Consider the following 14,839-nt stretch of genomic DNA (forward strand, 5'->3'; position numbering starts at 1 on the left):
TGATGATAGTGAATATGACGATTACAATGAAAATAACAATGATAATGACAATGATAATGAGAATACTAATGAGAGACATTGATAATCAAATTGATTAAGTAATTTACAATTATTAAGAATTATAATGATAATGACAATGACAATAATAATCGTAATGATAATGACAATGCTAATAAAAAATGAAAATGAAAACGATAATGACAATAATAATAAAAGACATATTGACTATTATATATCATAATGATAGTGTCACTATGATAATGATAATCGAATTGATAAAATAATTGATAATTATTCAGAATTCTAATAATTAGCTTTATAAATTATATTATTATAATGATAATGACAGTAATAATGATAATCATAATAAAAATAACAATGACAATAATAAGGGCAATAACAATGTACACATGATCATGAGAAACATCTGATAATGACAATGATACTGATTAGGTCTCCTCCGTTTCTGCGTGATAAAGATGATGTAATTAAAATGATAATGATATGAAAGAGAAAGCGCTGCATTCCTCTTTGTCGAAGGTTGACTCTACAGACTCCACAGTACTACACTCCCCCGTTTCATGTATAAATACAGTGGGCTCACTATATAGTGCATTAGTCCAATCCCTAGCCTTGCTGCTGCCTCATTGTTAAGCCGTTTCTTCTCAGTTCATCTGCTCTGCTCTGATGTTTGTGTAAAGCTCTATCCAATTAATTTTTTAGCTACAGCTATAATAATAATGATGATGATAATAGCTATATATGTATAGCCGCGTAGCTCCAAGTGCCCTAAACTCATTTACCAACACTGTAATTATGTATTTCGACACCAATCAGGGGCAACAGTCTAAGCGAAAATTATAGCCATCCGGTTTTTGACCGCCTAACGGGCAAAATAAATGTGCAGTCGCCTACGTGCCGAGCACTGCCCCCTGGGTGAACAGTATCCTGCCATGGGTCAAATGTGTGGACAATGTCTCTCCCTCCCCCTTTCTCTCTCTCTCTCTCTTGGTGGGTTTCTGTGCTTGCGGTCATTTGTTTGTCTCGAATTGCATTCGTGGCTGGCAAATGAGATTTGTGATTGCCGTTCGGCTGTTAACTGCCCAGGCTAAAAGTTGACAAGCAAATGGCATGTCTTTCAGCTGCAACAACAGCAACAACAACAGCAACAACAACAGATTGTTGAACGCCCATGCAATTAAGTGAAAACGTAACTGCTTAAAGCCCAAATCATTCGCCATGTGGTTGTTGGCACAGCCAAAGGGTCTAATTAACTTGCCAATTGGCAGGAGCAGCAGCAGCAGCAGCAGGAGGAGCAGGAGCAGCGCCTATAATTAAACAGCCAAAGGCACACAAATTCCAAATCTATATATGTATGTGTGTGTGTGTGTGTGTCGGGACACACCTATTCAAAGACTTTCCCAATTCCCCCCACTCTCTCCATCTCCCTCTTTGCTGTTGGCCACACGCACGCGAGCCACGCATAACTTTTGACCAACTCGCACTTTGGCCCTAATCCATTAGCTTTTTGGCTGCCCACAAGTTTTGGCCCTACCCACCTACCTCCGCCCCCCAATCCCAATTCCGCTGTGCCTGTTATTGATAAGGCGGCATTTGTTTATTTGGCTATATCATGTTGTTCCTTAATTGCTCGATCTATAGAATTTTCCCACGATTCCAGATGGTTGAAATAGACATTACTTTGATTGCGACTCTTTAATGTCTTCATATGATTTTTGAGGCATTAACTCTTGTAATCGAAAGCTTGCATGTGCTTGAAAAGCCGTTCTTCAAGCTGTTTTTAGAACAGCTGCTATAGCTTTAGCTACTGACAGTGAAAGGCTTCATTATAATGAATAGCCTTAACACTCATCTCTATTTGCTTGAAATGTGTTTAAGAAGCTTTAATGTGCTTGAAAAGCCGTTTCTTCAATTGATTTCCCACAGTTGGGTTCACATCACTGAAACACTTTATCATAATGAATGCTGAATACTTTAATGAAACTGTCTAATCCCTTTGAGCTTCGGTTTAGAAAGCTTTAATGTGCTTGAAAAGCTGCTTTCAAGCTGCTTCGCTTTAGCTACTGCCACTGAAACAGTTTAGTTTAATGAATGCTCTTGTATTTGCTTGAAATGAGTTTATATATGTATAGTAAAGCTAACCAATACTTCTTCAACCTGGATTTCTCTCTCTATATATATATGTTTATTCAAATATGTCCTATACATATCCTCTGCCTTGCCTTTGGCTCCAGGTAAACGCCTACAGCTGCTCGCCAATCTCTTCCAGGATCTGATCGTGTCGCTCCATGGCCGTGTATGAATTGCATCGCGCCCGCTGCAGCTCGCGCTGCCTCCTGCTGCTCAATGGCCCAGCTATGGTAGCTGTGGTAGCTGTGGCAGCTGACAGCTGCATGGGCCAAGCGGAGCGGCGCCGCTGGGCCATGGCCTCAGCAGCGCTCAGTTGGCTGAGAGCCATCACCTGTTGCGTGTTATGCCTGTAGTCGTTCTCGGCCGGGCGGCGATTGCGATCCTCGCGCTCCTCGGCCGCTTGAATGCAGCTGAAGTACTTGGTCAGGCCGGTGCACATCTTGCCAGAGTTCTGCTGCAACTGTGCGGCGCATGCAGTCTGCGCGAGTGCTTTATAGCCGGGCAATCGATTCGGCGACGTCTGCTGGCGACAGAGACTGGCACGAGCTGGCTAAGTGGCAGCTGTTCTTCGGCGATCTGCAGTTGGGCACCGAGTTGACTTGGCGGCCCAGCGCGGTCTCATCTGGCCAGTCGCACACCAGCTCTCGACGACGCAATGTGGCGGAATATCTTGAGTCGCATTTTCCCTTGCTGCAACTGGCAGGAGCCCGAGCCACCGGTTAGGGCCCAAAACGTGGCAGCCACGCTCACCGTGGAGATTGTGATTGAGGCAGCTCCCGAGGAGCAGCTGCAGCCGATTCCGGTGCCTCGCAATGCTTTGCCCAGCATTGAGTATGAGCCGAGTCGCCAGGCCATTTGGCGCAAGCTAATGGTACTCTAAACTGTTTGACGTTCTACTATGTTCTACTATACTCTAATCTACAGCCGAGCACACAGGGCGTATACTTAATCAACTAATTCTTTGCGAAGGATGTCGTCGGGCAGCTGCAGCAAAGCTCTAGGCGCTGGCTACTCTGGACTCTTCGCTATATCACAATATGTAATACATATAACCTTAATAAAGCTATCTGAATCATCGTCTATATAAATAAAGTCATATTCTTATTTATATATGTAAACCGAATAAAGTTATCTTAATTATTGTCTATATTAAAATAAACTAAAAAAAGGTTTTTCAATTATTAGCGATAAACTTAAAACTGTTTCTCGTAAATTTCTGTTGGCGGAACCTAAGCTGAATCTACCTAGGATAATTAATTAAGGACATTAAAGGCTTCGTAATTTTTTGATTTCAGCAACAATTACGAAACATCATTAATGATGCCTATATATATTATTATTATTATTATATTTTATTATATATTATTATTATTAATTAAATAAGAAGAATACAATTATTAAGTAAGTTTATTTTTCATTTTTTTTTTTTTTTTTTTTTTTTTTTTTTTTGGATTAGATTAATTATTCTAAAATTAAGACTAACTTAAAAAGCTAACAATTATTCCTATATATATGTATATTGAGTAAGTTAGTTTATTTATTTATTGAAGATTACAATTAATATCAAATGAAGACAAACTTAAGAATTGAGCAGTGGCAACTGAAGCCTTTGTTTATTTAGGAATTCCCGAAGCTCTCTAGAGAGTTAAGTCAGGTTATGAGTCTTTAAAAATATGAACTGAAAGGTATTAATGCGTAAATCATATATATAGGCCTATATAGAATCTGTCTACACTGCGCTGTAGCAATGCATTGCTTCAAAAGATATTTCAAGTCATGAGTTTTATTTTTAATTCTCATAGTAACAATTGAAAATAAAAGGTATGATTTGATTTTTACAAAAAAATAAAAATTAATAAAAAAAAAATAAATAAAAATAAAAATTATGTGTAAGTTATTTTTTAATTAAATTAATTTCCAGACATACAAAAAATTAATAATCATTTTTTTTTAATTTTCTTTTTTCAATCAAAATTATATACAAAAATAAATAAATTAATTTTAAGACTTAAAATTTTTTTTTTTTTTTTTAATAACCCAAAAAGTAATTCTTAGTTTTTACTTTAAAAATTATAATCGTTATGGTCTCTGCTCATATACATGTATATAACTTGTGAGCAATAGTTGTCCGTTTGCTTGGGCTCTGTAGGCGAAGTCATTCGAAGTGATCCTGCTCGCTCTGAGCAGGAGTCTGCTTTTCGTTGATCTATTCGTGTGACGCGCTTTGCACGAACAACTTTTGAGAAGAGTTACGATTGACTGAGTAAGGGAGTGAATAATACCAAAACTTAATAGAAACTATCTTCACATTCTCTGATCTAATCGAACGAACTCATTGAAAAAGCGATGCAAGTTTTTTTTTTTTTCTCGGAGAGTGAGTCACAGACATTTAGTTGGGAAACTGACAAAAGTGACTGAATGGCTATGATAATACAATGTATCATCAGATTATTATATGTGTCTACTTTGTAAGAGTGTTTAATAGAGCTGTCAATGGACTTGCCTAGATGCACTACTTTTGGCATGACAAACTTATCATCTGTGAATGAAACAGTTGTACCTATTCTATATTATTACTAATATAATCATATGAGTCCTCATCCTCATATCCCTCATAAAGTTAAACAGAGACGTAGAGTGGTTAGGCCTTCCTTCTCCTTTACTCTGCAGTAAAAGTGAAGAACGAATTTGTATGCCTTTTTCTTTTTGCAAAATCGAATTTGGTTTATTATCCAATTTTAAGGGAATATCCCAGACTCCCACATCCATTCAAAATCTGAGCTATTTCTGTGCCCTGCTTAGGACGTTAATCTATGCCATTTGGCGTTATCAAGTTATGGCCATTAGCTGGCTTAATCAGCTATTAAATTGCGTTAGGGGCCCTCGCCTGAGACGTAAACCTTGCCAAAGTCAAACTCAAACTCGCTGACGACTTCCGGTGCCTGCCACGCCTCCTGTGCTGTTGTGTTTATGCTCTCTATTCATCGGGAGATGCTTCATATTTTTGTGTGCGGATCCATCAATCAATGGCGGCCTCATCTCAATGGCCACTTAAATGCCATAAAAAGCGGAAATTAATGCACTCAAAGCATTCAAATTTGACTGGTGAGACGAAGGGAGTGCGAGTGGGTGGTGGGGGGTGGGGCGGTGTGGATGGGTGCACGCTCAAAGCTAAGCTCTGCTCTCTCTATATGACGGAATCAAGTCTTTAACGCTGATGGCGCTCGCGGGCCACTCGAGTGATTAATTGATGGAATTCCACGAGTGCCACGCCACCAGAAACACACCCACAAGAGCAGCCGCCAGTGGGAGGGGCTGGAGTTGGAGTTGGAGTTGTGGGGTTGTTTGTTAAAGTTGGTGCTTGAGGGGCTGTTTGCTGGCGTATATCCGTTATGGCCCCGTTAATGGCAAACCATTGAGCAGTTAAAAGTGCGAGATTAGCATTTCCGCCTAGTCGAAGCAGAGCCCGAAGCAGCGCGCGGCCGCCTTTGACAAGTGTTTGCCAGCCCTCGACCGAAGCGTCGCGTCGCGTCGGCCCTCACCCTTCCAGCCTTCCTGCTCAAGTGGCCTTTGGGCGGCCAAGGTGTGGCACACGCCAACGACAGAGCCGCCCCGCCCGGACGTGTACATATATAATATTGGCAGACATTTGGGCGCCATCAACTCAATATGGGGCATGACCAGCTCCGGTATCCCATCCCCCTCTTAGCCCTCTTCGCCCTACTTTGCAGTCTTCCATAAGCATTCGCCATGAATTGTATTAGCTCACGCATTATCCTTACTAACCGCAAATCGTCTGTCATTTGCTATGATTGATTGATTGCTTGATTGATTGATTGATGTGATGTGCAGCAGGGCAGGAGGGCAACTGAGCCGACGAGAAAGGGCATGGGCAGCATGCATGGCGCCATCTGTTGAGTGATTACAGCAACCCAACACAGTTGACTCTACAAATTCAACACAGCAATTAATGGGAAATTCGTTGCTGGTTTGTGTCTGTGCTGCAGCTGGTCGTTGCCTATGCTAAGCTTAGATTTGCTTTGTAAAGCTTTAACCGAAGCTTTTGCAAAAGGATTGTGCATGAAATGATAAGGAATGCGGTAAATTTATGTAAACGAAATTTATATAAATTGATAATATGAAAAGTAATGGTGAGAATTTATGCGTTGCTCTTAACTGAGACCTTATGCAATTTGTAAAGGATACCTGATACGTTTCATATATATTGTCTTAGCTCTTACAAGTTTTCTTGAAAAAGCTTTTGCCAATTTCCGTTGCATTTCTTGAGATTGTTTATCAAGTTAAACTATTTACTGTGCTTAACTTATGAATATTCCAATCACTCTCAACTTGTAGTTTAACAGAAGTTAAAAGGTTTTGAAATAAAGAGTTTTACAACTATTCTTAATAGAATTTACTACAAAGCTCCTTTTTTTTTTGTTAGCTAAAGCTCTCACGAAAACAAGTCAAATTTCTGCCAAACACCTATTTGGCAGACTTTATAATATTTGAAGCGTTGAAAATAAAGCCTTATTTACTTCAAAGTCTCTTTACCAATGGAGTCGACAGTAATTTATTTAAGAAAACTTGTTTATCCTAGTTCTAAAGATGCTAAAGATTGAATATTTTTCGATTAACTAATTTGATATTCGATTGATCCGTGGGGAAGGGTAACAGTTAACTATTTGCATTAAGTGCAGCCTCTAGGGGCAAAATAGTATTATACAAAATTTTGCAACTTAAAAAAATAAAAAAAATAAAAAAAAAAAATGGATAGCAATATATTTAATGTGTATTTGCATAGAATGAATGTTTACAATATTTTGTTGGTCGTTATGCGAAGCATTGTTCATTAAGCGAAACTTATTCGAGGCATTCGTTAACCGAGGATCCACTGTGGCTCTCACGACGTTTATATTATATATCAGTCTGTCAGTCGATGGTTTACACATGATTTGCGCCCTTTAAATGATTAAAAGAACATTTGCGCTATCTTCCTAACTCTCTCTCTCTCTCGCTATTCCTCTCTCTCTCTCTCGCTATTCATCACTCTCTTTCTCTCTCTAAGTATATTTTCCTATCTCACTCATCTAATTTTCACTTTCTTTTGCAGTTAACGGAGCTGGAACAACGCGTCATCGAAGCGGAAGAGCGCGCCGAGGAAGCTGAAGATAAGGTAAGTCATTAAATGACTGACAGTGGGCAAAGCGCCCACACCCAGTCGTCTACACAAAAGGGGATGGGGGGAGGTGGATATTAAAACAAGGGTAGCATCCTAGACTAGACAACATCCAGGCAACAGAGAACAGGCAACAGACACCAGACAGCAGCAACAGCAGCATCAGCAGCCGTGCCTCATTAGAGGCAAGTTTAAAGCATTTACATGACAATGCGACCATCCTAGCCGAGGGTCACAGCTGCTGTGATACCCTGTGCTGTGCTACTGGCAATTGTCGGGTATATTGGCTGCCTCTATTCATTGTGATTTTCTATCGATACTCGTATGTGCATCCATATATGGGCAGGTCTTGCACATGGTTGTTCGTAAGGTCTATTTTCTTTGTCTTTTACAGTTTTAGAGTTACAGTTTTAGTTTGGTAATTTCGGGATCGCAGCAATCAAATTAGTTACAGATGATTAACTTCATGAAAGGAATCGCTGCCCTTAAACGTGTTTTCTCTATAGCTAACAGTGTTGAGATTTACAGTTTTAGAGTCACTCTATTACAGTTTTGTTTTCATACTGCTCAAGAGCTTTGAAAGTGCAGCTGATAAATTATGCATATGCTATTTACTCACTTCTGACCCACTCGCATACAGTTTTAAGGTCACTGAAGAGTAACAGTTTTAAAGTCACAGTGCTGTAAAATGACAACTAAAGCTTCTTAAACTATAAACTGCCAACTTTGTTTCATAATTTCGCACACATTTCGAGTTGCTGCTAAGCAAACACAGTTTAAGAGTCACCGTTGGCAGATTAACGACTTTTTTTCAAAGATGTCACCATGCAGACTCAAATTCTGTTGTATTGCACGTAACAGGGTATCTCAGAGTCGAGCTTCAGCTTCTTTATTGGGCTGTGCGTGTTTTAGCTGGCTGCAGCTTGTTTTCGTCGGGGGGAGCGGGCCAAAGGGAGGCGCTGGCCCGCGGACAGACAACGCCACAAACTTTTGTCACATGCGGGCAAACAAGGAACCAACGAAACCCAAACGAACCGACCAAACACAATGCCGGACAACAAGCCAAGCAACAAAACGTTGGCGCCAACTGTCCCGCAGACGCGGCTCGGACAATACATAAATCGACTTCCGCTCCGGAAACCGGAAATTCACATTAATGCAGCGCTGCGTGCGCTGTTCCCTAGCCCAGCCCCCCCCCCACACACCCCTCTCCCTTACGCTCTGGCTTTGGCATTTCATTGAAGTTCGTGTTGTTGCATGTGTTGCTGAGCTTTGGCAAGCATCTCCCCATGGCACACACACACGCACACACCCCCTACAACCCCCCGCCCAGCTCTCAGTCTCAGAAAACTACCCCAAATGAATGCGAGTGCGAGCTCAGCTCGACGCGTTTTCAATATCAAATGCGCATTGTTTGCACTAACAAGTCTCGAGGGGCTTTTGGCTTTACCTACGCAATGTCCCCAGCACCCGTCCCGCCCACTCCCCGAAGCACTCGTCAAAGAGCAGGCGAAATGCAAATATTTTCCAAGTTCCAGGGCAGGTTTATCTGTCGTTTACGGCTGGCTCAACCTGGCCAAAGCGAACCCTGTCGGAAGACCAAACACACTCCACCCCCACCCTCGTCCGCAGGCTTGGCTTTGGCTATAGCCTCGCCGTTATCGCTTGCCAACCACTGTGACAAATTGAATTCTTGTTACTTTGTTTGCGCCGAGATTAAATTCATGAGCAAACACGTGGATGTTAACTAGCACCGGCTGGCCGTGGCTGCTGCTGATGGTTGGGGCACAACCGCATAGCCCTGATTCCGGCTGCTGTTAAAGCCAAAAGGGGTTGCAACCCTTCGCTGCGACAGGCTTTAACAGGCTGTCAGAACCGTTTAAGCCGCGGCCCGAACAACGCGCTAACAGCCTGCTTACTTATGCTTCAATTAGCCATGGCCTCACTCTCATTACGAACTATTAGCCATGACTCGCGACTAACGAGCTTTTTATGCTCGCTCGCTGAGTGGGATGGGAGTGAGTATATTGGCTTCCTCGAGTGCTCGTCTCGGTCTGCATTCTATTGAAGACGCGGAAATAAGTATTTGATATTACTATATATTGATAGCCATATATGTATTCCCCCAAAGAGCGCGGGGAGCATCAAGTCTTCCAGTTAATTTAATATTCTATGTTTTTTTTATAGGAGTATTAGGAAGTCGGCAAAATTGAGGAGAGGGTTCTTAAATTGAATCCAATTTAGTATAGTACTCATAAATAATATACGGAGACTTCTATTTTAAGAGTCTAACAAAATTTCACTTTAAATAATCCAAAGTGATTCTAAGCTCTTAACCCTGCCCATCCGAACAATCGCATCATGATCCAGTTTCAAATTCCTCAATCAACATCTCTTCTCTCTATCTTCATTCTACTCTATTCGGAATTCCATTTCCAGGTGCAATTTGTTATAAAGGCAAGGGCTCACAAATTTAATTAAATTTAGTGTAGTACTTCAACCATTTAAGGACTTTTATTTCAAGGAGTCTTGCTCTGAAGCTCATCTAAGAAAATTTTACTTGAAGTAATCCAAACTGATTCTAAGCTAAGAGCTTACCTTACTCTTAGCCCTATCTAAGTAAAATGACCATGTTTTATCTTCAAGCGTCTCAAGCATATCCTCATCTCTTCATGTTACTCCATTAGGAACTCTATGTCCGAGTTCAACTTGCTATTATGGGAGGGGTTCCCAAATTTAATTAAATTTAGTATAATGCTTCAACCATTTAAGGACTTTTATTTCAAGAGCCGTTCTCTGAAACTCATCTAAGATAATTTTACTTAAAGTAAGCCAAACTATTCTAAGCTAATAGCTTAGCTTACTTCTCAGCTCCTCTCTTCATGTGACTCCATTTGGAACTCTCTGTCCGAGTTCAACTTGCTATTAAGGGAGGGGCTCTCCAATTTAACTAAATTAAGTATAATACTCAACCTTTTTGAAGACTTATGTATTAAAACTCATCTTCTATCAATTATACACGATAGTTCTAGTTATAGCAATTCAACCTCTTAGCTCTTAGCCATACAATTCTCTCAGTCCTATCAAAAGAAATGCAACATGTTTCACTTTGCAATACCTCAACTCAAATATCTCCCCTCACCCTCCATTCTCGTCCACTTCCGCCTTCTTCTCGCACCTTTTGTCGTATGCATCGAAATAAATTATGCATTGGCAAGCGAGCATATTAGCATAACACATGCTTGAATATGCCCCAACGCGGGGCAATTAGACACTTGCCCTTGAGTGAGTGTGCGGCAGGCAGCAGGCAGCAGGTATGTAGGGATGTGCAGGTGTTGGGGCCGGGGGTGGTGGCAGTCTTTAAAATGCATTTAAAGTTGCTTCGATTTGCGCTGCATACGCGTAGGCGCACATGGCACACATTGGACAGTGTTGAACAACGCGGGCGTTGCGACCAAAACACAATGAATGGCGCGCGCGTGCGTGCGTATGGCAAACAAAACAAAAACGCAAATTGCATGTCAAACAGTGCAGCCGCACAGTGCCGCTCAAACTGTAAGCGTAATTTTGGTGGTGGCTTCGCCTCAAGTTTGACAGCAGCTGCCACAGAGAGAGAGAAAGAGAAAGAGAGAGAGAGAGCAACTGGCAGAGAAGAGAGCGCACTGCGAGCGAGAGTGGCAGTTGTGTGTGTGTGCGTGTGTGTGTGTGTGTGTAATTGTTTTTTATGACTGCAATCAAGCAACATTTTGTCGAGCGACTGCAGCGAGAGTTTATCCTTTCAGCAGCGACTTTGTAGTTGCCAGCTGTATGCAGAGGGCAGCACAGTGCAGCCTATCGAGCGTGGAGAGCAGGAGGGAAGGAGAGTGGTGAGGCGGTGAGCGGGCATCAACGGAGGCGTCGTCAGGAATCAAAAGAAAGCCAAAAGTGAAACAACCACCGAAAAAAAAGCTGACTGACTGACTGACTGAGAGAACGTGAACGTAAACGTGAGCAAGAACGAGAACGAGAACGAGACCGAGCATGAGAATGAGAACGAATGCTCTAAAGCATGCGGCCCACTAAAGCAGCGTAACAAAGAGCACAGCGCAAAAGTTGTGCAAAAGAAGACTTGTAGCTGCTCCGACGCTGCTGCACAGGCTGTGTTTTATTATTTTCCGTTCCATTTGTTTAAACAATTTTACACAAGTGACTGCCACAAGGCGCATTAACAAGCAGCGGCAATTGCAACAACAATATCAACTACAACAACAACAATATCAACCGAAACGGCGGCTGTATAACAAAAAAAATAGGAAAAAACGAAGTGAGAAATATTTGGTGCATAGCAAAAGGCGCGCGGGGTGGCAACAAACGGCCCAAATACATAACTATTCATAACTGAGTGGCAACTCCAAGGCAAAAAAAAAGAATTAACAAAACCAAAGAGCAAAAATTCATATCTATAGCATTTGGCTGAAGTGAGTGAAAAGTGTTCAATAAAATCGAAAATACAACTTAACATTGATAAATGCATACATGCATATGTGTGTATATAAGTGAGTGCATGTGTGTGTGAGCGATGACAGCCAAATGTGCTAAATGTTGTAAATTATAGGCCAAATTTTGCATTGCGCAAAAATATACACAAGCACACACACACAGACACTCACACACACACAAAGCGGCCATTCACATCTACAACGTGCATGTGCGTGCGTGTGTGTGCTGGTGTGTGCGTGCGAGCGAGTGAGTGCCACCCTACGCTGTGTATTGGCGCGCGAGGCCAAGAAAGTGTGAGAGAGAGAGAGAGGCAGCCAGAGAGAGGGGGAGAGCAGCCAGAGCGAATGCAGGAAGAGAGCGCGCCTGCTGGACGTCGTGAGAGCGCGCGCACATGTCAATGACAGACAGCTGACTGGCGGAGCTACAAAGCGAAAATGAAAATAATCATAAAGGCGAAAAACGAAGCAAATAGGAAGAGCAGCACATAGCAAAGGAGACAACAATAAAAAAAACGTAAATGTAAATTGTGCATAAACTATAAAAAAGAAGATAAACACGACAAATAATTGGGGCACAGGAGAGCAGCGAGCGCAGAGCTGGGATAAAGGACAGCAACAACAATAGCAACAACAACAGCAACAACGAACGAACGCATCTCAAACACACGCAAACATATCAAAATAGACACACATACGCAGGAAACGTCCATTTACAACAACACAAACATACATAGGCTGATAATAGAGAATTAATTACAATAAGAAACGAACAACGAAGAAGCAACAACAACAATAACAACAACAACAACAACAAAGGCAAAGGCTAAGGCTAAGGCAAAGGCAAAGCGGAACTGTCTGCCTGTCTGTCGCTTACACGCTAGCTGCTGCCGCTGCTGCTGCTGCTGCTGTTGCTCTCAGCGTTGCCAGCAGCAGCGCTCATCGCTTTCGGGCATTGCCAGACTCGAATGCCGCTACATCTGCAACAAGCGCCACAATAACAACAGCAACAGAAACTGCAACAGCAACTGCAATTGCAACTACTCGAGCTGCAACTACAATTGAAATTACAGTTACAACTACGGCGAATTCGCTATTAACCCATAGGCTGAGCTGTGTCATAAAATGTTGCTCTGCCGCCGCGTGGCTGCAAAGCGTCGCCGGTGTTGCGTTTGCTGCCGCCACAAACAAAGAAAATGTGTCCAGCGGCAGCTCCACTAGCTGCAGCATCCAGTTAGCCAAGCCCCCAACCTTCCGCCCACCCGCTTTGGCAACCAACGAATAACACAATAAAAACAATAACAACAGCAACAACAACAACAACGATTAAAAGACTTCAAAACGTGCAACGAACCAGTTTTATGAATGGATAACTATAGAAAGAAGGTAAGCGACTCGATTTACAGGCATCTCTATACAACTGGAGCTCTGAGTGAAACCGTCAACTTAAAATCTCTAAATACATATGTATGCAAAAACATAAATTGAAGGCATATTGTTGAGTTATGTGAACATATTGTATAACTCATCTTATATTGCATTTCAACACATCTAGATCAACTTTAATTGAATATTTTGCTGCAAGGAGAGAAGTGAAAACCAGTTATATCTGCTCATATTAGCGGGGGTGTAATACTGTAGATCTTTGAGCTCAAAATCCTAAATTGTATCTACTTACCTAAACTTTATTTGAATATTATTCAGTTAACAGTTAGGGAGGTAATACTGTAATTACCAGGAATCTTGAATTTCAATAATATATCATTCTAAGCTTAACTTGAATTGATTATTGTTGAGTTATCTGGGTAGTGCTTTCCACTAGTTGTATGTGTTTATACTAGACAGGTAATACTGTACGTAAATTTCATTTAAACATACATATATTTTCCTCCGATCAAGATTGTCACAGTTCATCAACTATCGCTTATATATTTCAATCTACACCCAATAATTATATCAATAATTTAGCTATATTATTATGTACATAGAAGAAGAAGAGTGTGTCCCATCGGATCAGCTATAATTAGCGCAGATCCTAAAACCAAATGACTTTCGAAACATATTCAAAATTCTTGATGCTCTGCTTTGAGCATGTCTAGAACTCGATTGGGCAACATCCGCCCACCTGACTGCGACTACCTATGCGTTGCATAAACTGACATGCAGCACTGCTGTTCGGCCCTCCTGCTTTCTCCCTCTCTCTCTCTCTCTTTCTTTCTGTGAAGAAAACCGCATAACAAATTTATATTAATTTTATGAATCTTACATATGAGTTGCCTAAAATTAGAGCTGCCTGCCATATATCTCTTCAAAATGTATATATCTCCTCTCTCTCCCTCTCTCTCTCTATATATCTATATATATCGAAATTTATGTCGCATTTCAAAATCGCTCAGCCGTGAGGCGCATAATTTATGACTTGCCTCCAATGGTGTGCCCCTTTCACCCCTTTCACCCCCTTCAGCGCCACTCAACTTCTTCTATTTGCCTGCTAATGAAATTCAATTAAAAATTTCGCATTTTCTATTTGAACTTTTAACCTTTTCGCTGGGCAGGGGGAGAGGGAATTGGGTCAATCTGTTGATGGGATTTTTCAATTATTTAGCCACTTATCTGTGCGTCGTCATCTCTTGCTTTGTTATTGCAGCACCCCCTGTCCTGCCCCACCCCGCCCTGCTGCCCCAGCTGCTTGTGTGGCACAAACACTGCAAAATCAATTAGCGTTCAACGTGGGCGCCACAACAGCATCAGCAACAGCAACAGCAACGGCAACGGCAGCCAGTTGCTGCGCGTTGATTGATTGCCTCTGCCTGACGATTGAATGCAGCCGCTTTCCAGTTGCATTCGCTGCTTGGACACGTGCCAATCTCTAGAGATGCCTCCAAGTGCAGCTCTCACCACATGCTCTCTATCTCGCTCACTCACTCGCCATATCTCTCCACCGCTCTCCCCCGTAACAACAAATCTCTTCGTCTCTCCACATCCCCATCTCTCCACACAATTGGCCTCACTTCAAAACAGTGGCCATTTATCT

General features: G+C 41.8%; 1 protein-coding gene and 1 long non-coding RNA gene across 15 annotated transcripts in view; both read left to right on the forward strand.

The window, feature by feature from the left end:
* Positions 1–14,839, forward strand: part of LOC108619667 (uncharacterized protein CG43867) — a 155,157-nt gene that overhangs the window by 115,210 nt on the left and 25,108 nt on the right. For 13 of the 14 annotated variants that reach the window (XM_089474907.1, XM_089474910.1, XM_089474909.1 and 10 more), the window contains one exon: positions 7,265–7,327. In XM_089474907.1, coding sequence (XP_089331033.1) covers positions 7,265–7,327 — 63 coding nt within the window. Of the gene's footprint in view, positions 1–7,264; positions 7,328–10,871; positions 13,192–14,839 lie in introns of those variants that run through there. The other variant, XM_018016367.2, reaches the window with a different exon arrangement.
* LOC149267990 (uncharacterized) lies at positions 2,768–3,280 on the forward strand. The gene is made up of 2 exons (XR_016271171.1): positions 2,768–3,022; positions 3,076–3,280. It is a non-coding gene; the product is annotated as an uncharacterized LOC149267990 (long non-coding RNA).

The sequence above is a fragment of the Drosophila arizonae genome, chromosome X (assembly GCF_054131065.1).
Source record: "Drosophila arizonae isolate 15081-1271.41 chromosome X, UAZ_ARI_1.0, whole genome shotgun sequence".
In the NCBI taxonomy this organism is placed as follows: Eukaryota; Metazoa; Arthropoda; class Insecta; order Diptera; family Drosophilidae; genus Drosophila; species Drosophila arizonae.